This window comes from Hyla sarda, chromosome 1, assembly GCF_029499605.1.
Source record: "Hyla sarda isolate aHylSar1 chromosome 1, aHylSar1.hap1, whole genome shotgun sequence".
In the NCBI taxonomy this organism is placed as follows: domain Eukaryota; kingdom Metazoa; phylum Chordata; class Amphibia; order Anura; family Hylidae; genus Hyla; species Hyla sarda.
In genome coordinates, this window is record NC_079189.1 from 576360483 (window position 1) to 576386692 (window position 26210).

The following is a 26210-nucleotide window of genomic DNA, read 5'->3' on the forward strand; positions in this document are numbered from 1 at the left end:
CAAGAATGTTCCCATACACTGACTGCAAGCAGAGAACTTGAAAATTGTGATACACTGAAACACACTCGCCTATTAAGGGAAAGTGAAATGGCTAATAATAGAGAGCAATAGATTGAATATAAACATAAAGGGGGAGATTTATCAAAACCTGTTCAGAGGAAAAGTTGCTGAGTTGCCCATAGCAACCAATCAGATCACTTCTTTCATTTTTCAGTGGCCTTTTCAAAAATGAAAGAAGCGAGCTGATTGGTTGCTATGGGAAACTCAGCAACTTTTCCTCTAGACAGGTTTTGATAAATCTCCCCCAAAAAGACCAACAGTCATAACCAGGAGCGTAGCTATAGAGGTAGCATTCACACTGTGGCCCTCGCACCTAAGGGGGCCCCAAAGCACATCTGCCCCTATAAGAGAGCAGTAATATAATTGGCTCATGTTGCTCATTGCCCTGTTGCAGATTTTGCATCGGGGCCCAAAAGCTACAAGCTACCCCTCTGGACAAAAACAATAGTTCCTAAAATTACAGCTAATACAAAGCTCAAGGTTCCCTAGTTAGGGTACGTTCAGACGAGCGGATTTACAGCGCGTATTTCGCTGCAGATCCGCCACTGAAGGACCTCTGTATGCTGCCTTTACATGTGCCTGCTCGGAGCGGCAATACGCCGCTACGTGCAGATACACTGAAGCGATGTGCGAGTCGCCGCGCAAGCGGCGACTCGCACATCGCTTCAGTGTATCTGCACGTAGCGGCGTATTGCCGCTCCGAGCAGGCACATGTAAAGGCAGCATACAAAGGTCCTTCAGTGGCGGATCTGCAGTGAAATACGCTCTGTAAATCCGCCCCAGCATGTGTATCCTGTGATGTCACGCATCTATAATTAATTATGCAGATTAGCATGGCCGGTATTTTTTGGCAAGAAAGGTGGCAACCCTATGAGCATGGTAGGACTATGTCAGGGCCGACTATCTAATTTCCAGGTCCTGGGTACATTATAATAAGAGGTAAAGGAACACCCATCTTCTAGGAAAGATTCTGCTTCCTTTATATATGTGGGGATGGGAATTGATGACCTACTGTTGCACCTACAGCTTCGTCAGTTTGCCAGATAGGAGGTGGTTGCAAATGTGCGATTAGAGAGGACAGTCAGCAGTCCTATGTAAAACTACAAACAAGCATGGTTACACCACAATGTGCCTAAACATAAGCCAGACCTAGGCAGCAACGTTAGTGGGCTCAGCCATGGAGGCAATGTTAAATGGCCCAGCCTCAGCCGCAATACTAAAGTGCTCGGCCTTTTGGCTAAGATCAAGTGTAGTATCTGTTTTTATCAGTTTCATGCCAGTGGCAGGTGATGCCAGTGTGGAGCTGGTAGAGATGGGTGCTGCATGGTAGGAGGAAGGTGTACCAGGGCGTTCCGGGGCTGATTCTGAGGAATCAGCATGACGGCTGCCCCGATGTCACCTGTTTTCTCCAGGTCTCGCAATGAGGCTGAGAGGGTCTAGAGCCGAGGTACTTTAGTGTGGTGACCCAGAGGTGCCGAAACTCACTGGGAGCACTGGCACCATATCGCTACACCTTGTAGCACTCACCTCTTGATTCCCGGTCTTCGGGCTAGGATCAGAGAAATTTTTATAGATCCGGACGGATGTCCGGGCAGTATATCTGCACACATTCACTTATTTAATTTATTTTTTGTCACTGTGTCACTTTTTACATGTTGTGTGTTAACAGGATTGTTTGGATGCGGTAGCCCTTCTGGGTGTCCCTCCTAGCGGTCTAGGGGAGGTGTGTGGTCATTAGGTTCCTCAACTCCCTGCAAAAAGCCCGGGTACTCCTGCATGGGCAGGGTACCGACCATTATCGGCTCTGCGGGCAGATACCTTGGCTAACGCCAAGGGTGATGTTGGGAGCATTTGTGGTCCCTTAGCAGCTTTGGCGAAAAGGGACATCGAACCTGGAACCTCGCGGGTACCTTTTGGTCCGGAGGTGAAGGGTAAGATTTGTTGGGGGGCCTATCTCCTATCAGAGAAGGGCTTGCGATAGACTGCTTCCTTTGTGCAAGTTTTTTTTAGTGTAACACGTTTGCACTTTTTCTTACACTTTGGGTGATTCGAGAGCACGTTCCTCGTCTCTTAGACAAAAAAAAATAATAATCTGTTCTTATCAGTGGATCCAGTCTCTGCCATTGATGTAGAATGGATGCTGCATGGAGGAGCAGGTGTACCGGGGCGTTCCGGGGCTGGTGCCACGTAACCAGCTCAACGGCTGCCCTGATGTGACCTGCTTCCTCCGGGCCTCGCCATGAGGTTGGGGGGTGTAGAGTCAAGGTACTTTTGTGCCTTGGGGAGTGGTGATCCTGAGGTGCCGAAACTCACTGGGTGTTAAAGCTCACTGAATGAACGCACTGCACCATATACTCTTCACCTTTGGCACTTACCCTTGGTATCCCGGCCTTCTGGCTAGGATCAGGGAAATGTTTATAGATCCGGCCGGATGACCGGGCAGTATTACTGCACTCATCCACTTAGTTATTATTTTTGTACGTCACTGTGCCACTTTACGTGTTTTGTTTGTACACAGGATGTCAGGATGTCAGGATGCGGTAGCCCTTCTGGGTGCCCCTCCTGGCGGTCTAGGGGAGGTGTGTGTGTGGCCATGCGGTTCCTCACCTTCCTGCAACCCCTGGGCATCTTGGCTTCAGTCAAGATACCATCAGTCTACGGCTCCTCGGCTGATACCTTGGTTAACGCCTAGGTTGAAGCCAGGTGCATTTGAGGGCCCCTTAGTAGCTTCGGCGAAAAGGGGAATCGAACCTGGATCCTTGCAGGTGCTTTTTGGCCCAGAGGTGAAGGGTAGGTTTGTTGGGGGCCTCTCTCCTGTTGCAGAAGTGCTTAGCGATAGACCTCATCCTTTGTGCACGTATTTTTGGGTGACACGTTTGCACTTTTTCTTGCACTTAGGGTGATAGAGAGCACGTTCCTTGTCTCTTAATAAAAGTGAAGTGCCCGGCCTTGGCATCAACGCTACAGGGCTAGGCCTCGACGGAATTTCTACAGGTCCTTCCCTCAGCAGCACTAAAGGGCCCGGCCCAAATTCTAATAGGCCTGGGCTCTGCAGCAATCCTAAAGAGTGGCAACGCTACAGGGCTTGGCCTTGGCAGAATTGCTACAGTTCCCGGCTTCGACAGAGGTGCTAAGAAGCCTGGTTTCCATACTCGTGCTAAAAGGACCAGCCTTTTGTCACCCAACAAAAAAAGACCAACCTTTGCAGCAAAACTAAATGGCCTAGAATCTGACATGGAAGTACTCAATAATTCCCAATGGCGGTGATTGGTGCCAGTCTGTAGATATCCTGGATTACACACCTATATCATGTGGTGAGCAGTCAGTGACACACACAGTTTCGCAGAAATACAGACTGTCATCTCTTGCAGACGGACAAATCTGCCAGTGACAAGAAGTCGACTTCCTGAAGATTTCCAGACACAATGGTTAACAGCACATACTGTCCTGACTCATTACATCTGCAGCACATTCCCCGCTCCTCCGTGTAATGATACGCTTGCTCAATTTAGAACGCAGCTCGGAACGTGGTACAAACAGAAACCTTTCCCTGCACTGGTTGTTCCCATCACCGAGCTTCCGGAGAAGAGGCCCAGGGCGCCAACACAGGTGCCAATATTTACAAGAAAAATCACTTCCAGGGACACTTGACAGCTGAGCGGGCGCTTGAAACGTGTCATGTGCTGCTCTGACTCACCGCAATACAATTTCGAGTATTAGACAAACACTTGGATTTTTTTTTCCTTCTTGTATTATATCCTAAATTTTCTGGAAGGTAAATCTACCTAATCATGTATTGATACAACCATAGCACCAATCTTACTGTCTCAATTTAAAATTGTGGGACCCAGCTTTCCCAGACACAGACCTAGTTTTTAACAATTTGTCAACAAAAGGCAAGTCAGGACTTTTTTTTGTAGAAAAAACATATGCCCCAAAAAGTCCATATCCGCTGCATGCCATTTTTGGGACCAAAAAACGCTGTGGCTAGATGTAAGCTGGGATTGAATAAGAAAATCTAATAATATTTATTTATATAGCCCCAACAGAGAACGCAGTGCCTAAATATAATACGCCAAACTTATATGGTGCGGTTTATTCTTCAAATTTTTTCACCCTCTAGTGGAGTTTTTAAATTTTTTTCAAGTAATCTTGGCATTTTTACCTCCCATAAATTTCTATGGGAGGAAAAAAAAATGGTGTACAGATATTGGCATTTTTCTGGTGTTTCTTCCCCCCAATTCCTCAATCAAAATCCTTGAGTGACGTGATGAAAGAATCACATGACTTGCAATACATTTTTTTATTATTATTTCGCACACCTTTTTTTTTTGGGGGGGGGGGGGGGGGGAACGGACACCACAAAAACTGCATTTTCGGAAAAAAATATAAGTAGGTAGTTTTTTGGGTTTGAATGATGCATGTGTGAACATACTCTTAAAGTGTATGAGAAAACCCTGCATTACATGCACACGGAGTAGGCTGGATGATCAGCCTATGGAGGTAAACAATGTTCCCATTCACTGACTGCAAGCAGAGATTGATAATTTGTATACTTTTTCCTTATACAATAGATTTATGTCTAAAAAACGAACAAAAAACGGTTACCCATAGCAACATTCACAACACAGCATTCATCATGCATTCTGCTGCTGAAAACCAAATGTTACCCATAGCAACCATTCACAGTGCAGCTTTCATTTTGCATCCTAATGTCGAAAATCATGTTTCCCATGGCAACCAATCAACGCCCAGCTTTCATTTTCATTTTGCAGAACGCAAAATGAACACTGCGCTTGGTTGCCATGTTTTTTTTACAAAATGAAAGCTGCACTGTGATTTGTTGCTATGGGCAACATCTGTTTTTCAACAGCAGCAAATCACAGCTCAGCTTTCATTTAGTAAGCTGTTGTTGAAAAACATTACGGCAACCAATTACAACACAACATTTATTTTGCATTCTGCTGTTGGAAAACATGTTGCCCATAGCAACCAGTCACCAGACAGCTTTATTTTGTATCTTGCTGTTAAAAATACCGGTTTCCCATAGCAACCAATCACAGCCTTTTATTTTGCGTTCTGCTGTTCATAAACATTTGTTGCCCATAGCAACCAGAGCGCAGGTTTCATTTTCCATTCTGCTATTTAAAAAACGAATGTTGCCCATAGCAACAGCATCACAGCGCAGCTTCCATTTTCCAACAGCAGAATAAACAATGAAAACTGCGCTGTGATTGGTTGCTATGGGCAACAGACAGGTTTGAGTTAGGATCCCCTTGAAGACAAGTACTATGTGAAACATCTGCTGGGAAATCCATGGCATAAGAATGTCCAGTGTTTTATGCTGCAGATATTTACTTTCTATATAACGGTTTTGGACAATAGGACTAGAGATGAGCGAACTTACAGTAAATTCGATTCGTCACGAACTTCTCGGCTCGGCAGTTGATGACTTATCCTGCGTAAATTAGTTCAGCCTTCAGGTGCTCCGGTGGGCTGAAAAAAGGTGGATACAGTCCTAGGAAAGAGTCTTCTAGGACTGTATCCACCTTTTACAGCCCACGGGAGCACCTGAAAGCTGAACTAATTTATGCAGGAAAAGTCATCAACTTCCGAGCCAAGAAGTTCGTGACGAATCGAATTTACTGCAAGTTCGCTCATCTCTACATAGGACTAATCCACGTCTTGGCAATCTGACACTATTTCCGCGAGGAATTTGCATGGAAACGTGTCCATAAGCGTCACATTCCACTTTTTATATAATTTTTTTTTAACATGCGCAAACTTTACAATTGAACTTAATGGGACGAAAGGAATAGACACATATTTTGGCGTGGAACACCTATGAGTCATTAGTTAAAATCCATGCATGTGAAGACGTAAACACCAAATACATAATTTACCCACAGAAGCGTGAGCACAGAAAACTAATCATAACCTTATATGTACAGCATAAACCAGTGGTCTCCAAACTGTATGCATCCAGATGTTGCAAAACTACATTTCCCAGCATGCCCAGGCAGCCAACAGCTTGGAAACCACTGGTATAAACACACAACACATACAGGACCACCCATCAATTATACATACAGACACACTTTTTCTTCCCCAAAACTGGGGGGGAAAAGTTGGTGCGTCTTTTACGGCGAATACACACCCATCGCGGCGGTCCCTGCGGCCATCAACGGCTGGGACCCGCGGCTAATACAGGACATCCCCGATAGCGGTGATGCCCTGTATTAACCCTTCAGACACGGCGATCAAAGCTGACCACCGCGTCTGAAGTGAAAGTGACACTAACTCGGCTGCACCGGGAGGGACCTTACCTGCCTCCTCGGTGTCTGCTCCGTGCCAGGATCCCTTGCATGGCCGGCGGTCTCCTTCGTCATCATCCAATAGGAGCGGCGTGTGTAGCGACTTGATGGCGGCAACGGAGAGCGAGGATACTGGGCAGCAGAGACGTTCCGGAGCGACGGGGACACCCCGGAGACGGGTCGCCAGCGTGGAGGGCGACATCCAGGGCAGCGGTGACGAGCGGTGACGGGTCCAGAGCGGCGGGGACACGTGACTATTACCTCCTATACCAGTGGTCTTCAACCTACGGACCTCCAGATGTTGCAAAACTACAACTCCTGGCATGCCCGGACAGCCAACGGCTGTCCGGGCATGCCGGGAGTTGTAGTTTTGCAACATCTGGAGGTCCGCTGGTTGAAGATCACTGTCCTATACTTTAGATTGTATTCTAGATTTTCCTCATTTAAAATTGGGTGCGTCTTATATGCTGGAGCATCCTATAGGGCGAAAAATACGGTATATATATAATATCTATATGTACAGTATAGATGCGCAAAGTCAACACTGCTACATTTGCTTTTTGTATGAAAAACACTCTGTTTACGTGAAGCCCTATGTAAAACCGCAGATAACTCTGCGAGATACCATCCTTGAGTTGACACGAATAACTCTCGGCTCTGCTCCATCGTTCAAACTCATCTCTACTACGCCTGACAAAGTCACCCTTTCTATTATTAGTATTACTCCTACTATTCGTGATAATTTCCGCACAGGCGGCCATAAGTGCGGATGAGATGAAGTCTACTATCCTGCTGTTCGCATCCCATAAGCTCAGCCATCTGCATCGTGACCAATAGAAACCTGCATTTCTAACAAAGCCAAACAAAGCCATTAAAAAAAATGAATGGGCACGAGGGGATCCCTTCAAATAAAACAACAAATTCTGAAATTTCACAATTGGCCGCCATAGACCTAAACACAAAATACCAATAATCCCATATTCTGGCAAAAATCACCATTTTTTTTCCCCCTCCTTCCCACCCAACACATGTGACTGCAAAATGGATGCACCGAGCCGATTGCCTTCCCTGAGAAGAATAAAGGAACAGTGGGAAGCGACACACTCACATATACAAGGAAAGCTGGATGGACTCACGCTGAACTCCGGGGAAACCTCGCCGGCTCTTGGAGATTGCTTTGATACTTCCAAGTCTTCGGAAGAATAGGACAAAGCCAAGCGTGCCTGTTCCACACCGCCAGCCAGCGCAAACTTACAATTCCCAGCCGCCCGCCCTCCTTCCGTGGCTTTTTGTTTTCTATAGCAGCTCATACAATCCGTATGTGAAGCTTAATTTACCAATCAATTTTCTGTGACTGGGCGCATTTTTTTTTTTTTTTTCCCATCCTTACCTCTGCATTCACCTACACATCATCTTATAAGACGGTTACCACGGTAACCACGATTCCATTTCTGGCTCCCTCACCCTTTCCAGCATACCTATACACATTGATTACCCTTATTACAGTGCGGGGTACGGTGCATAACGTGCACCGACGGGTTTCATATTTAAGCGGAACAAAAATAATAAATCTTTATAGCAGAATTTCCCAGCCAGTGTGCCTCCAGCTGTTGCAAAACAACAACTCCCAGCAAGCCCCGAAAGCCTTTCCTGTGTGGCCACCAGCATAACTATACACATTGATTAGCCTTATTACAGTGCATTACATGTGCCGACGGGTTTCACATTTAAGCAGAATAAAAAATAAAAAATAAACATTCTTTATGGTAGAGTTTCCCAACCAGTGTGCCTCCAGCTGTTGCAAAACTACAACTTCCAGCATGCCCTGACAGCCTTTCTTGTGGGGCAGACAGCAAACCTATACACACTGATTACAGTTCGGGGTACAGCGAATAACATGCAGCGACAGGTTTCATATTTTAAGCAGAATAAAATAAAATAAAAGCTAATTATCTATAGCAGAGTTTTCCAACCAGTGTGCCTCCAGCTGTTGCAAAACTACAACTCCCAGCATGCCTGGACAGCCTTCAGCTGTCCAGGTATGCTGGGGTTTGCAGTTTTGCAACAGCTGGAGGCACACTGGTTGGGAAACACTGCTTTATAGGTTTATTACGTGTCAAGAAAAGCAAAAGGAATGAGGATATTAAGCGGCCCAGCCCTGCGCTTGCAGATTTCCTGTTGCAAGGAATTGTTTATGGTAAAATTTAGGATAATTATGGACTGGCTATTCTATATGAATGTTAGGGATACAAATTGTGTAATTTAAAGGGTGTGTACATGACATAAGGCTATGTACATTTCCACATGTATCTAAGCTTGCGATATCTAGTGTCTAGTATTCTAAAATCCCTATTTGGTAAAGCTGATTACTGGCCGAAGTGTTCAGTTTCTATGGACCCCCCGTAGAAGAAATTAAGGATTTAATTAGTACTATTAGGCTGTATGTACAATTATATGTTGGTTCCTCTAAAATTAGAGATGGTCTTAGTGACCCCTCAGGGCTTTGAAAAGGAGACAACCCCATATATAATAAAACTAGCTGAGTACCCGGCATTGCCCAGTTTTTCCTTCCTAATCATTGTTGTTATTTCCCAACCCCATATCCTGCCCTATCTCGACCTCATAGCCCGACCCCATAGCCCGACCCCATAGCCCGACCCCATAGCCCGACCCCATAGCCCGACCCCATAGCCCGTCCCCATAGCCCGTCCCCATAGCCCGTCCCCATAGCCCGTCCCCATAGCCCGTCCCCATAGCCCGTCCCCAGGTGGGACTGATTTGTGAATAAGATAATGTAAGCTGAAAATAGAAGGAGAAGTGGCTTTGTGGAACTGGGCGTGATTTGCAAGCCAGACCAATGCACAAAAAGGGTAGATAATAAAAGGGCCTCCTTGGTGTCTGCTCCGTGCAGGGATCCCCTGCATGGCCGGCGCTCTCCTTGGTCGTCATCACGTCGTCGCGCACGTCATCCCGTCATCCAATAGGAGCGGCATGCGTAGCGACATCATGGCAGCGACGGAGAGCGAGGATACCGGGCAGCAGAGACGTCCTGGAGCGACGGGGACACCCCGGGGACGCGGCAACAGCGATGGATGGAGACATCCAGGGCAGCGGTGATGGGTCCGGAGTGGCAGGGACACGTGAGTATTCCCTGCTATACCAGTGGTCTTCAACCTGCGGCCCTTCAGATGTTGCAAAACTACAACTCCCAGCATGCCCGGACAGCCAACGGCTGTCCGGGCATGCTGGGAGTTGTAGTTTTGCAACATCTGAAGGGCCGCAGGTTGAAGCTCACTGTCCTATACTTTACATTGTATTTGGTTCAGAATCTTTATTTTCTAGATTTGTATCCTATAAAATTAGGTGCGTCTTATATGACGAAAAATACGGTACTTTCACGCCCATCTGACTGATTCACTAAATTGTCATATCTCAGGAACAGGAGGGTGTATCAAGAAACTGTAAGAAGGTGTGCGATCAGGGGGCTCTTAGTTATTTAATTGTAATGCTATGTCATTTTTGGGGGTTTGGCCACAGGTCCACTTTATGATGTTCTGCAGCTACTGAGCTGTGCACTATGATGTTCTGCGGGCAGCTGACGTGTATAGTTTGTGTATAGTGTGAATTGTGCTAAGGAGTTTGTTTTCTGCAGTAGCTAAGGTATTATGAGGTTTTGCAGCAACCGAGGAGTGTACAATGATGTTTTGCAGCAGCTGGGGTATGTATTATGAGGTTCTGCAGCAGCCGAGGTGTGTACAATGATGTTTTCTGCAGCAACTGAGGGGCATATTTTGAGATTTCCCTGCAAGTATAGTGTGTATTTTGACTTTTTCAAGCAGCTGGGGAGTTTATGTTCTGCAGCAGTTATAGTACTATGAGGTTCTGAAGCAGCTGAGCCGTGTATGATATTCTGCAGCGTTCAGAACTTTTGCTGCTGCAGAACTTTCATGAATGCATGCAGAAGCTTTATGTCTTCAGACACCATTGAACCTCATGTCCATTAGTGTGATACACTTATATGATTAAAAGAAAAAAATTCTGCTAAATAAATAGCCAATGAAAGTAAGATTCCTTCTTTACATGAGCAGTAATGACACTTCACCATTGAAAACCACACAAAAGAACTCCAAACAGACGAGAAGCGGGCAGCTCGCCCCTGTTTGTTTTGTGAAGGCCTTTTTTTTCTATAGCGGCACTTTGAAGAGGAGGTCCTCACGTCACCTAGCAACACGCTCCCCGTTTCTGTGTCTGTGAAGGGGAACGCGGAGGAGGTTATTGCATATTACGTATTTCGACATGAGGATTACGGACGGAGAGTCATTCAGTTAATTCTTTGATTACCGGCCGTGCCATTACAAAGCTGGTAAAGTGACCACGGAAGCCAGAGAATGTAGCAGAGGTGTGCCAACATCGGACTACCAGTGTCTAGACTGTGGCATGGGGGTGGAAAGCAGCAGGATGGTATATAAGAGTAACATATGTCACCATCAACCCTAAAGAGACACTGCCATTTACTACAGCTTACTGCAAACTGACATCATACCATCAGGGAAACGAAAGCTGTGCACATAGTGAAAAGATGGGCCTTGCATATGCCCCCACGCCATTTAAATCAATATTACTACAGATAACCCTCCCATTCATTCATTCATTCATCATACCCCAAAATACAGACTATACCAATAAATTAACACAGACCCAAACACGAGAATAAACTTCTCATAACCCAGACCCCAGAACAAACTTTTCGTAACCCAGACCCCCAGAACAAACTTCTCGTAACACAGACCCGATAAACTTCTCGTAACACAGACCCCAGAACAAACTTCTCGTAACACAGACCCCAGAACAAACTTCTCGTAACCCAGACCCCAGAACAAACTTCTCGTAACCCAGACCCCAGAACAAACTTCTCGTAACACAGACCCCAGAACAGACTTTTCATAACCCAGACCCCAGAAAAAACTTCTCGTAACACAGACCCCAGAACAAACTTCTCGTAACCCAGACCCCTGAATAAACTTTTCGTAACCCAGACCCCAGAACAAACTTCTCGTAACGCAGACCCCAGAACAAACTTCTCGTAACGCAGACCCCAGAACAAACTTCCAGTACCACAGACCCCAGAACAAACTTCCAGTACCACAGACCCCAGAACAAACTTCTCGTAACACAGAGCCCAGAACAAACTTCTCGTAACCCAGACCCCAGAACAAACTTCCAGTACCACAGACCCCAGAACAGACTTCCTGTAACACAGACCCCAGAACAGACTTCCAGTACCACAGACCCCAGAACAGACTTCCTGTAACACAGACCCCAGAACAGACTTCCTGTAACAGACCCCAGAACAGACTTCCTGTAACAGACCCCAGAACAGACTTCCTGTAACACAGACCCCAGAACAGACTTCCTGTAACAGACCCCAGAACAGACTTCCTGTAACACAGACAAGATTACCTGTAATACAGACCCCTAGGCCACACTCCCTCATCTACAGGACCCCAGGACCCACTTCCTGTAATACAGCCCCCCAGAGCAGACTTCCCTTAATACAGACCTCAGACCAGAATTTCTTTAATACAGACCTCAGACCAGACGTCCCATAATACAGATCCCTGACCAGATGTCTCATAGACCCCAAACCGGACATCCCATACTATAGACCACAGACTTCCCTTAATGCACCTGATCCCTAGTGAACGGCTGTAATTAGTGTGCAATCTAGCAGAAAGTGCAACATTTTATACCACAAGGGAAACTAAGCATTAAAGACCGTCCATACATATCAATGGTTGTCTGTGTATTGCAGGACTAGGTCCTCCAAAGTCGGAAACGCTTTAAATAAAAGCTCTCCACTATGTTCAGGATGCTCATCTCTAAGTCATTGGACCCCCTCTCTATTAAAGGGGTACTCTAGTGGAATTTGTAAATTAATTTTATTAAAAAATCTTAATCCTTCCAGTACTGTGGAGCATACAGCAGCTGATAAGTACTGCAATGATTAAGATGTTTTAATAGAAGTAATTTACAAATTTGTTTAACTTTCTGGCACCAGGTGATTAAAAAATAATAATAATAATAATGTTTTCCAGCAGAGTACCCCTTTAATGTAGAAGTCCCTTGTACAGTGCATTAAATTGGTTTCTAAAGGGGACAACCTCTTAAAAGGGAAAACTTTTTATTTTCAAATCAACTGGTGCCAGAAAGTTAGGCTGGGTTCACATCACGTTTTTGCCATACTGTTTTAAATCAGTTTTTCTGAAGAAAATCGTATGGCAAAAAAAAAAAAAAAAAAACGGATGGAACAGTATGGGGAAAAGTAAACCAGTACTTATTAACGGCTGTATACTACAGAGAAAATACTTTTCTTTTTGGATTTCTTTTCTGTCACGACCACAGTGCTCTCTGCTGACACCTCTGTCCATTTTAGGAAATGTCCAGAGCAGGATAGGTTTGCTATGGGGATTTTCTCCTGCTCTGGACAGTTCCTGACATGGACAGAGGTGTCAGCAGAGAGCACTGTGGTCATGACAGAAAAGAAATCCAAAAAGAAAAGAATTTCCTCTGTGGTATACAGCCGCTAATAAATACTGGAAGGATTAAGATTTTTTAATAGAGGTAATTTACAAATATGTTTACCTTTCTGGCACCAGTTGATTTAAAAAAAAAAGTTTTCCACTGGAGTACCCCTTTAAGGGACTTCACAAATGCATTGACCTGCACACATTGCTAGTTATCTTCAAAATGACTCCCACCAGCACACAACGCCCAGATCTCATTCTATGAGATTGTGAAATCATCCTATGTCTGTCAACTAATGCTATTGCAACCCTGGAAATAAAGCCCACGCTTATTATGGGGGAATTGTGACATTTCAAATATTAATAATGTCTCGGTTTGTATGAGACAGAACTCGGGTCTGTCGGAGCCAGTAAAAAAAAATATTCATCTCTTGTGCCCCCTCGTCATAAAAAGAATAAGTTGTTTCGAGGAAAATGGCAGAAGATAAATCCATGGCCTTCTGCAAAAGAATGAGATTTAGAGGCATGTGTGGGTGACGTGCCATCTGCTAATATCGTCTGGATTGTGCAAAACAGTTCAATTACGTCTGAATTTTAATGAAATAGTTGACTGGCCCAATGTGCCAGAAAAAAAAAAGATGGAATGAAATAGTAATAATAATATAAAACTGCAATACAAATATTGTAAGTGAACTATAGGAAACTATCTAGACTGTATATAGCGTGCCTTAGTATTCACCCCCTTGGACATTTTGTCATGGTATAAACACAGATTCAACTTTGCGCTGTTGTGGTGCTCTGCGTCGGCCATTGTTGCTCTTGTGCTATGTCTGTGGGGTGGTGTGGCCCAGAGCCCGAGGCTTGGTTGGGCATTAGTGAGGCTTCCTGGCCTATGAAACGTTCCCCCTGTGGGCTTGGTGCTGCGTCGACGGTGAAAAGAAATTGGATCATAGTACAAGTTGTGAATCTGTGGCTATGTTAGGTTTCTCTTGGTGTGAACTACTACTAGCCCTCCAGAGCCACACATCTTGTGTCTTGTCCATCACATTCCAAACTGTACTACAACTACTACTGCTGGCTCTACACAGCCACACATGTCCTGCCTTATCCATTATGTTCCATACTGTACTACTACACAGCCAAACATCTCCTGCTTCATCCATTATGTTCCATACTGTACTACAACTACTACTGCTGGCTCTACACAGCCACACATGTCCTGCCTTATCCATTATGTTCCATACTGTACTACTACACAGCCAAACATCTCCTGCTTCATCCATTATGTTCCATACTGTACTACAACTACTACTGCTAGCTCTACACAGCCACACATGTCCTGCCTTATCCATTATGTTCCATACTGTACTACTACACAGCCAAACATCTCCTGCTTCATCCATTATGTTCCATACTGTACTACAACTACTACTGCTAGCTCTACACAGCCACACATGTCCTGCCTTATCCATTATGTTCCATACTGTACTACTACACAGCCGCACATCTCCTGCTTAATCCCATATGTTGCATACTGTACTACTACTACTATACAGCCGCATATCTCCTGCTTAATCCATTATGTTCCATACTGTACTACTACTACTACTACACAGCCGCACATCTCCTGCTTAATCCATTATGTTCCATACTGTACTACTACTACTACTACACAGCCGCACATCTCCTGCATAATCCATTATGTTCCATACTGTACTACTACTACTACTACACAGCCGCACATCTGCTGCCTCGTCCATTATGTTTCCATACTGCACTGCTACGAATACTTTTACTACTACCACTACTTCTACACAGCCTAATGACAGACCCTAACGATTTAGACCCTTAACACATTTCGGGAAACACATCATCTCTAAACGGCAGCCACATTGGTTGGAACCTTTACCACAAACTGTGGACTTACCCATCTGGTTAAAGAAACCTTATGTGACTATCACTGTCCCTGCAGCCTGAGTTTGCACAATTCTAAATCCCAGTGTACATCTTGGGCATAATCTGCCGGTCATTGACATTGTAAAAAATCACATTCAGAGTGACTTCTAAACATAACAGCTTCACAGAGACAAGTGCACACAAGGCAAACGCCTTAAGAACCGATCCCCACCACTGACATCAACACAATGCAACTGATCCGTATCGCGGCCTAGGCAGAGAAAGAACGCGGCGTGTCTGTTCCTGCAGCAGTTAACATGGCAGGATCATTATGTTTACTTTCTTTGTTCTGTGATGTGTAATAGTAGAGGACGAAGCACAACAAAAGCAAGCGCAACTCCTCTTCTTGGCACTGGAGGACACATAAAACCAGATGTTTACATTTCTTATTGTTAGATCTCAAATGAATGTCATCGTGCGCTGTAAAATCCCAAGCTCTATAAACACCATGATGCCTGGATCTCTAACAGCATTGCCAGACTAGCCTGGCATTTGTCTGAACTACAATACCCAACATCCACTAAATAAAAGACACCTCCTATTCCCTGATCTGTTCTACAATCTTTGTTCAATGCAACTTATGGGGCACATTCTGCTCACACACTATTAAGGACACTATTGCGATAAGGTGGGCACCCAGGGTTGGCATTTTATTATGGGGATGCAGTATTGTGGAGCAATGGTAGTGTATTGTGGGTCACATGTTGCTGACGAACTGTTATGGGTACATGGCATTGTGGGGACATCCTATACTAAAACGTTGCTATGGATCACTGGAGCGTTATGGACACACATTATGGGGCATTGTACACTAAAACTTTGTTATGGACCACTGGAGCGTTATGGGGCACCTGTGGTTGACACACATTATGGGGCATTGTACACTAAAACTTTGTTATGGACCACCGGAGCTGCTCACGTTATGAGACACCAATGGTTAACATGCGTTATAGAGCACCTGTGGATGATACATTATGGGGCATCTTATACTGAATGCTGCTATAGGGCATCTGAAGCTCGCTTATGTTATGGGGCACACATGGTTGAAACACATTATGTGGCTGACACATTATGGGAGATGGCATTATGGGACACCTAAGACTGAAAAACATTATGCAAGATCTCATCCTGAATTGATGTTGTGGGCACTAGAGCTGGCTCTCCTTATGGGGCATCTGCGGCCTATAGACTGGGAATGGGCACCTGTCACCATGCATGACACAAATCAATCAAGATATCCATCAAAGAACTGTTAAAGGGGTTATCCAGGAAAAAACTTTTTTTTATATATCAACTGGCTCCAGAAAGTTATACAGATTTGTAAATGACTTCTATTAAAAAAATCTTAATCCTTTCAGTACTTACGAGCTTCTGAAGTAAAGGTTGTTCTTTTCTGTCTAAGTGCTCTCTGATAACACGTGTCTCGGGAACCGCCCAGTTTAGAAGCAAATCCCCATAGCAAACCTCTTCTAATCTGGGCGTTTCCCGAGACACGTGTCATCAGAGAGGACTTAGACAGAAAAGAACAAGCTTAACTTCAGAAGCTCATAAGTACTGAAAGGATTAAGATTTTTTTAATAGAAGTCATTTACAAATCTGTTTAACTTTCTGGAGCCAGTTGATATATATGAAAAAAAAAGTTTTTTCCTGGATAACCCCTTTAATCTAAAAAACATAATGCAATATAATATACTAAACCATGCAGTAGAGCTTACAGTAAACTCGATTCGTCATGAACTTCTCCGCTCGGCAGTTGATGACTTTTCCTGCATAAATTAGTTTAGCTTTCCGGTGCTCCGGTGGGCTGGAAAAGGTGGATACAGTCCTAGGAGACTCTTTCCTAGGACTGTATCCACCTTTTCCAGCCCACCAGAGCACCTGAAGGCTGAACTAATTTACGCAGGAAAAGTCATCAACTGCCGAGCCGAGAAGTTCGTGACGAATCAAATTTACTGTAAGTTCGCTCATCTCTACCATGCAGTATTGTAAATGCACACATTATATATAAAACCTGATGACACAACACTTGACATTCATAACATCCCTACAAAACTGATCCATAGGCGGGAATGCTGTATCCTACTATATATATATATATGGATTTATGGATACCTGTACTTACTATAGACACCCCTAGTAGCCCACCTTACTTGTATATTAATATACTGGGGTTTGTTTTTCCGAAACATCAGTTTGGCTATTATAAAAAAGCAACGCAAGGGCTGATGAAGTGGCGGGAGCCAAGAAGCCTAGAGAGAGCATGCAAAGAGCAGCGTTAAATATTAGCACAACACTCACCTGAGCGCCGCGACCTTGACAATCCCCAAGATGAATGCTGAATGAGTCAGGTCTCGCCCTGTACATGATTTCATTTACCTTGTCTACAACGTGCAAGGGACTCCTGTGCTTTTAACCCTCGCTTACCCCATCCACACAGAGACGCGAGAGGGCTGCATCGTGAATCCCTCCCAATCCCGATAACAAAGAAGATAATGGATGTGTGCGGCCGTCAGGACAACGTGTACGCTGTGAGAACGCCTGTTCCGTGCTCGTCTCTCTCCGTGTGCAGACACCCAGGCCTTTCACGGACCAAGCACGCGCGATGTTAAAGTTACGCCGACGAAGGAACAAGTATCCCAAAATAGTTGCGGCTTGTCGGGAACTCATTGCTGAGCACTGCCATGACAACCAGATCTTATACAAAAAATAGGAACCACCTACATATCAGTCATTGTGCCTTTTCTCTTACAGCTCCCATTCATTAAGCATGCCATTTCTTTTTTTTTATTATTATAGAAGCACGAGCCGCTGCAAGCTCAGTAATTACATTAATAGGTCGGGATTAATTCAACACGTATCAATTTGCCAATCATCATTTGTAAGTAAGTATAGACAAGGTGCCCGGGTAGAGGTGTATCCTAAATCTCTTCAATTAAAAATATGGCAAATAGGATATACAGTGGTCCCTCAACATACGATGGTGATCCGTTCCAAATGGACCATTGTTTGTTGAAACCATCGTATGTTGAGGGATCCGTGCAATGTATAGTATAGGACAGTGGTCTACAACCTGCGGACCTCCAGATGTTGCAAAACTACAACACCCAGCATGCCCGGACAGCCGTTGGCTGTCCGGGCATGCTGGGAGTTGTAGTTTTGCAACATCTGGAGGTCCGCAGGTTGAAGACCACTGGTATTGGAGGTTATACTCACGTGTCCCCGCTGCTCCGGACAGTCACCGCTGCCCTGGATGTCGCCTTCTATCGCTGTCGCCGGGTCCCGGACGGTCCGGCAAGGCCTCTGCTTCCCCGGCATCCTCGCTCTCTGTCGCCGCCATCATGTCACTACGCACGCCGCTCCTATTGGATGACGGGACGGCGTGCGTAGCGACATGATTATGATGATGGAGAGCGCCGACGATGCACTGGATCCCGAAGAGGACACGCCGGAGCCCCGAGGACAGGTAAGTGATCGTCAGCTGTCCACACGGGGCACCGTAAACGGCTATCCGGTGGCAGCTGAAGCAGTCTGCGCTGCCGGATAGCCGTTTATGCGATGGCCCCGACATATAAAAGCATCGTGTGTTGATTCTGCCTTCAACATGAGAGGCCATCGTATGTTGAAATGATCATATGTCGGGGCCATCGTAGGTCGGGGGGGGGGGGTCACTGTATGTCGTGTATAGTGTTAAGGGCCCTTCCAGGCACCTAGGACCAGGTGCAGTTGCTACCTTTGCCCAGCACAAAAACTTACACACAGGTGCAAACCTGTAGGAAGAGGACACTAAGTTATATCTGTTAGACCATGTTCACACGACAGAACTTTCAAGAGGAATCCAGTGGAAAAATTCTGCTAGGAAATTCCGTTGAAGCAGAGTCCTATTGTTTTCTATTGGATTTTGCTGCACAGTGCACATGGCAGAATTTTTGCGGTGGAAACATCTGCCACTGAAATCCTGATCCAGCCAATTCTTTCGGCGGAATTCGCTAGGAAATGCATTTCCGTCTACGGGGACGGCACACACTTTCAAGAGGTCACAGCACCGGGAATGTTCTATTCCACTATTTGCGGAATGTCCATTCAAGAAAGCACAGGTGGACGGACATTCCATAGGATAGGGGATAAGATGTCTGATCGCCGGGGTTCTGCCGCTGGGGTCCCCCAGGATCTCAGCCGCAGCACCCCAGACATCCGATGCATGGAGCGAACTTCACTCCAATGCGGATGACTAGCGATGCGCGGCGGAGACTCGTGACGTCACGGTCATGCCCCCTCAATGCAAGTCTATGGGAGGGGGCGTAGCTCCCATAGTGACGTAAACAACATTGCTCATGGTGCTACGCTGTTTACGCAAAATGTGTAAAACAGCCCTCTCAGCTGTTTATGTATCCCAGACCACTTCCAGATGTTGCCGGCAGGCTGGAGGGGGCCCTCAATGTCGATTTAGAGGGGACCCACATCAGGCATTATAAGAATGTGCAGAGAAAAAGCTGACATTTGTCCATAGCAACCAATCAGTTTGTTTCTTTTATTTTTTTAGAGGCCTTTTTAAAAATGAAAGGAGCAATCTTATTGGTTGCTATGGGCAACTGGTCAGCTTGCACAGGTCTTGATAAATCTCACCCTATAAGTGTTCTTTTCCCTTTTTCATCCAGTACTATTAATCAGATTTGTGCAAAAATAATGAAGGCCGATATGTGTTTAGCCTATCAGGCTAAGGGGCGGAACTATTTGTGCGAGGGGCGAAACGATTTCCGGCCCAGTACTACTAGGCGGGGCATAAAGGTGTTGGGTAGAGATGAGCGAACTTACAGTAAATTCGATTCGTCACAAACTTCTCGGCTCGGCAGTTGATGACTTTTCCTGCATAAATTAGTTCAGCCTTCAGGTGCTCCGGTGGGCTGGAAAAGGTGGATACATTCCTAGGAAAGAGTTTCCTAGGACTGTATCCACCTTTTCCAGCCCACGGGAGCACCTGAAAGCTGAACTAATTTATGCAGGAAAAGTCAACTGCCGAGCCGAGAAGTTCGTGACGAATCAAATTTACTGTAAGTTCGCTCATCTCTAGTGTTGGGGGCATGGATATAAGACGCCCTGCACGTACTGGCGGGGTGTACGTCACATTTTTGAGGATCCCTTCCAACCCTCCCTATATATTTATGTATGTGGTGTCCCGGTACCATATGGTATACCGTACCTTGTATGGTGGTCCCCAAAGTCAGAGTTACTTCGTTCCAGTAGGGTCCTCCTGGTGGGACACCCCCTAGTCACCTCTTCCTTCTTTAATTTTGTGATGTTTGTATGTATATTTGATTGTATATTTAATTGTGTATATAGTGTTGCAGGACCTTAAGTCATGTGACTAATGTTAATTCTCTCAGGGTATGTTAAAGGACCTTCCTAGGTCACATGTTTAGACCATAATTCCTTGTGTAAAGTGACTGACAGATGGTATGGACCAATGAGCTCAAGGCCAGCCCCTGCCCATATAAGGGAGCTGCCAGCCTATCCTCACTCTCTTGGGTTCCGGACTAGCAAAGAGGAGAGATCCGTGCAACTTTCAAAGACAAGACCAGGCCGAAGCCTGATAATACTGCGACTTACCAAATCGTGAGTTACAATACAACTCCCCGCTAAAGTCTGCGTGACTGCTGGACCTAAACTCAATCCCCTAAATCCAGCGGAACAGCGCATATAAATCTCCTGAGCTTAAAACTCACAAGGTCCCAACCAACTGTCAGGATCCTAATAGACTCTGCTTGTACAAAGGCAGTTCCTGTTTAATTTTGCATAAAACCTACAGTAAAATTTCCGACAGTTTTCTGAAACCTCCGGTTGTGGACAATCATTTATTATTCCTCCCTATCGCTCTTGGGATGTGTGGCGATAGGACAAGCATATAGAGAACCCCTCACCCTGGCGTCACGACAGTTAAGGGTTAAACCAGCACCCTTTCATCACTGCACAGCTACAACCCATATACCCTATACCCCCACAAGCTTACCACATTTATTTTATTACATTCATTCACTGCAGGGCATGCCCACTAAAGGCGTGCCCTCGGACGCGGTTATGGGCACAGATCTGAGCGCTTTTGTTAAGGTTAATGTTTTCCATTCAGGTATGTATGTAATGTTTGTAACCACGAGCACGAATGTGTAGCCCCGAGCACAAATAACCAATAATACCTCGTTGAAGGTTGGCCAGGGCTAAAAAGACAGACAAAAACATACCAATAAACAACCTTGTCATCAAAACTTATCATACACGATCAGGCTAAAAACAGCACCAAATCTGTCCACGGGTTGTGTGTGGTGTAACAACTTGGCGCAATTTACTTTAATGGAACGGAGTTGCAATACCACACACCTCCTGGGGACAGATAAGATGGTTTGGTACTGATCTACGTGACCCCACATGGATAGGCTTGGGTAAAGCGGGTAATTTCGGACAAGAAATGGTGTGATATTGACTACTTCACCTGATGTCGCAGAGATGAGAATGTATGCCCAGGCACAGTCTGACGTTGGTGCGAATGGTTAATTTTGGACAGGGATCAATTAGATGACTGATCGTTTACCTAATAAAGGATATGCACCACCCATGGGAAAGCTTTAGATTAACCTAGTGTTTCCCAACCAGGGGGCCTTCAGCAGTTGCAAAACTACAACTCCCAGCAAGCCCGGACAGCCAAAGGCTGTCCGGGCATGCTGGGAGTTTTAGTTTTGCAACGGCTGGGGGCACTCTTGTTAGCAAACACTGGGTTAACCACTCTGTGGCACAGGTCATGGAAAGCGAAACCTCAATATATTAAAGGGGTATTACAGGAAAAAACTTTTTTATATATATATATATCAACTGGCTCCAGAAAGTTAGAAAGATTTGTAAATTACTTCTATTAAAAAATCTTAATCCTTTAAGCACTTATGAGCTTCTGAAGTTAAGGCTGTTCTTTTCTGTCTAAGTGCTCTCTGATGACACGTGCATCGGGAAACGCCCAGTTTAGAAGAGGTTTGCTATGGGGATTTGCTTCTAAACTGGGCGTTTCCCGAGACAGGTGTCATCAGAGAGCACTTAGACAGAAAAGAACAACTCAACTTCAGAAGCTCATAAGTACTGAAAGGATTAAGATTTTTTAATAGAAGTAATTTACAAATCTGTTTAACTTTCTGGAGCCAGTTGAGATATATATATATATAAGTTTTTTCCTGTATAACCCCTTTAAGATATTTGGTTCATTTAGTGTACATTCCCACACAGAGTATTTTGCTGCGTATTTGCTGCGTATTTGCTGCTGCGTATTTTCCTACCCATTGAATTCAACAGAGAAAATAAAATATGCAGCAGCAAATACGCAGCAAATACGCCGTGTGGGAATGTACCCTTACAGTACAAAAAACAAATGGTGGCTCTAAAGTATTACTCAGGGTTTGACAAACAAAGCCTCCTTCTTCTACAAAACTGAAGGCATCTGAACACAGGCTGTGGCGTCCCAGTGCCAATGGGTCAGCTACTAGGAGAGGTTTCTTACCTATTGCATAAATGTATATGAGGTACTGCAACCTTATTGCAAATGTATTTATGTGCATTGCATAATTTTTCATTGCATACACTAAGGTAAAAAAAAAAAAAAAAGGTAAAGGGTTAAAAACTGCTTCACTATATATTAGATTAACGATGCCTTGGTCACATGATCCTCCCAACCAATAGTTCTTGTTGAAGTTCCTGGTCCATCCTCCCTCTCAGAGGATAAGGGGTTGACCCAAACCAGTTAGTGCCAGTCCAGGCCTGGCATATGCCAGAATAACATCATCATCTAGCTCCTACTATTGCTAGGCATACCTACACCAGGCCAAATTCGGTCTCCACTCAAGTCACTGTTCCAGTGCACACAGCGAGGATAAAGTTTGCAAGTTCTTCATCTCCATGAAATAGCTTTGACAGAGAGAATAAACGGCAGTGTACATCTTGGCAAAACATGAATTGTATCTCCTTTTTAAATAAATCATGGCTTATAAAAGAGACCACCAGGGGTCCCCATACCATCCAGAATATAATCCTGTACAGCTGCAGCATCTTTGTCCCAGCTGAAGCACAGGCAGGGACAAAGTCTAGGAAGTTAGGGCGGAGCTAGCACTACTCTGTGTTCACTCCTGTCCTGTGAAACGGCAGCATGAAAACAGAGAAGAAGGTGTTACAGAGCAGCCAGCAGTGATTGGATGAAGAGACCCAGCACAGCACAGCAGACTCAGGGAGGAAGAGGAGTCATGAGGGACACACCCCCTGCAGAGCACGGGATGAAAAACCAAACAAACAACAGAAAGAAGGTATTTGTGAGAGAAAAATAGGTTCTAGTTACATTAAATGATATGTACATCATCAGAATTAAGCGCTGAGTAACATATAACATTTTTTTTTTTTTTTTTTTTTTTTTTTTGTGGGATATGACAGGTACTTTTTAAGGCTGTTGGGGTTTCATCTTTATCCCCAAATGTACATACTAGTAGCTATATAGATACTTATGTGCACTGCTAAATATCCACTACATGCCCTATAGCCCTGCACATTCTGCCTCGAGATTATACCGTAACTGTAGCTATAAGTCCAGACTGGTATATACACGGGTCGTACAGGCTATATTTTATTCGAGAAGCTGTATTTCTGATAAATGATATCATTAAAGTTTATGTTTTATATCTAGTCACATTATTATCCCAGATATAACAACAACACAATTCTGTCTGGCTGCAGTTTACCCCTCTCCTCTGAAAACAGATAAATGTTTGGTTGTTCTGTCTATTCATGTGTATGGCCAGAAGCAGGGGACCACTGTCTAAACATCAGTCTTCTGCTTCTGTCTGTGTTGGGGCTTCTGCAGGGGGTGCAGACCCTGGGCACTTTACTGGGGTATTGGTGTACCACGTTACAATAGCCCTGTGTGCAAGGTAGGGCTGGCACATAAGCCTGATTGTCCCCTACTGAGAGTGTTTTGTCCCAAATTGACCCCATTGGGAGTGTTTTGTCCCCTATAGGGCGTGTTTTGTCCCCTATTGGGCGTGTTTTGTCCCCTATTGGGCGTGTTTTGTCCCCTAATGGGAGTGTTTTGTCCCCTAATGGGAGTGTTTTGTCCCCTGTTGACCCCATTGGGAGTGTTTTGTCCCCTAATGGGAGTGTTTTGTCCCCTAATGGGGGTGTTTTGTCCCCTGTTGACCCCATTGGGAGTGTTTTGTCCCCTAATGGGAGTGTTTTTCCCCTAATGGGAGTGTTTTTCCCCTAATGGGAGTGTTTTGTCCCCTATTGGGAGTGTTTTGTCCCCTAATGGGGGTGTTTTGTCCCCTGTTGACCCCATTGAGAGTGTTTTATCCCCTAATGGGAGTGTTTTTCCCCTAATGGGAGTGTTTTTCCTCTAATGGGAGTGTTTTGTCCCCTAATGGGAGTGTTTTGTCCCAAACTGACCCCATTAGGGGTGTTTTGTCCCCTAATTGGAGTGTTTTGTCCCCTATTGGAAGTGTTTTGTCCCAAATTGACCCGATTGGAAGTGTTTTGTCCCCTATTGGGAATGTTTTGTATCAAATTTACCCCATTGGGAGTGTTTTGTCCCCTATTGGGTGTGTTTTGTCCCCTATTGGGTGTGTTTTGTCCCCTATTGGGTCTGTCCACGTGCACTTTTGGGAATGTCCCCTATTTGGAGGGTGCAAATACATTAAGTCTTATGGGACTCTGCCTGGGAATTAAAAAAAACTGTCCGCTATTGGGAGGTGTCCACTAAGGGAGATTTTACTGTACTAGAATACTGTCTTCTATGTACAAGAATACAAATCTAAATATTAAGATAACTTTACATGACTGTGTGTTTTTGCTGGTTTGTAGTGTTCCATGGTTTGTAATACGATCACGGTGCGGTATTTAGCGCCCATACAGGTTGGCGGTGATCAGTTCCATCCGCAGTGGGTCCCTTTAATCAGGCACCTTCATTTCTCTTATATTGAAATCTGATCGTCCAGCATTCCTGTTGCGCTGCCTCATTGTTTTGGTTTCAGCCCCTCAGCAGTGCTGCTCCTGCATTGCTGAAAGGTCAGCGGAGTCTACTATGCCGGGCATCTGTCATTTCTCACACGGCTATGTTCCACCAGCTATGTAAATTGAAGTGGAAACTTCTGAGTACGAACATCAAGTCTCCATAATTCCGTGTAGTGGCTGCTGTTCAGACCTGCACCTGACTAGGGTAGTGGAGCACTCCTGAGAAGAAGCTTCATCCCCTAGATTCTGGATTCTACCATAGTCTATGGCAGTGGTCTCCAAACTGTGGACCTCCAGATGCTGCAAAACTTCAACTCCCAGCATGCCCGGACAGCCATAGGCAACATCTGAAGGTCCGCAGTTTGGAGACCACTGGTCAAGGGCTTCTTTACCCAGATCTAATTTTAGAAAAATCTGATTACTAAAGCGATAAGAGATGGCAAAATGCCATGCTTAAGCACTTCCAAGCCTCCCTGCCCCTGCTCTGGTTTATATAGTCACAAATTTTGGAGCAAAAAAAATAAATAAATCATCGTTTTTATTGCCTCTTGTTAGTACTGAAAAATAACAACAACCTAAAAAGAAGTCCTATATACTGTGGTCTAAATAAAATTAGGGAAAACCCAAAACAACCACTAAAAAAACTATAAATACGCCACTACAGCGTATAGGGTAAACCCACCAAGAATAAAAATGTATATAATAAAATAAATAAGAAAATATTAATCTAATAAATCAATAAACATCAAGTTAATAAATATAGTTTTATTTTACAAAAAATACATATATCATACACAAGCGGAAAAAAATTGATAATAATATATAGCTATATAACATACATAAAAATAATAATCAATAGCGCAATTTGATAATGTGTATAATTATTTAATAAAAAATATATATATGTAAATATTAAATGAGCTTAAAAAATGCAAAAGATGGAAGGGATGGGAAAAGGATGTAAAAAAGATGTAAAAAAGAAAAGAGTAGATGCGGGGGTCAATTGATCACCAATGGATCATAGAAACACCTGTTGCTATAAAATACGTGCAATGTGACACTCTGTTTAAAGCATAAAAAAGTGTATTTAACCTTATAAAATATAAGTATACATAAAGTGCAATGTGCAACACAAAAATATATGTGTATAAGGTAAATGTAAAAAAGCAGTGCAAGAAAAACAAAACAAAATAAGGTGCTAAAAGTGAAGGTGTCAGAATGTAAATACTTGACCCCACATGTAAAAAGAAGGTAGGTTCCACGTCCCTGCGATCACCTCCAACGCGTTTCACCGTGACCGGATTTCTCAAGGAGTACTCCTTGAGAAAGCCGGTCA

General features: G+C 44.5%; 1 protein-coding gene across 9 annotated transcripts in view; it reads right to left on the minus strand.

Moving 5' to 3' along the window:
• The window catches only part of NEDD4L (NEDD4 like E3 ubiquitin protein ligase), a 365727-nt gene that overhangs the window by 80072 nt on the left and 259445 nt on the right, over positions 1-26210 (minus strand). Inside the window, exon 1 of one of the 9 annotated variants that reach the window (XM_056544671.1) lies at positions 17231-17464. The exons of 6 other annotated variants lie outside the window; for them this stretch is intronic. Coding sequence is in view for 2 of the 3 variants with exons in the window: in XM_056544644.1 (XP_056400619.1) it covers positions 7511-7684 (174 nt within the window). In the remaining variant the exon portion in view is untranslated. Of the gene's footprint in view, positions 1-7510; positions 7690-17152; positions 17465-26210 lie in introns of those variants that run through there. 2 more of the 9 variants (XM_056544653.1, XM_056544644.1) reach the window with 2 other exon arrangements.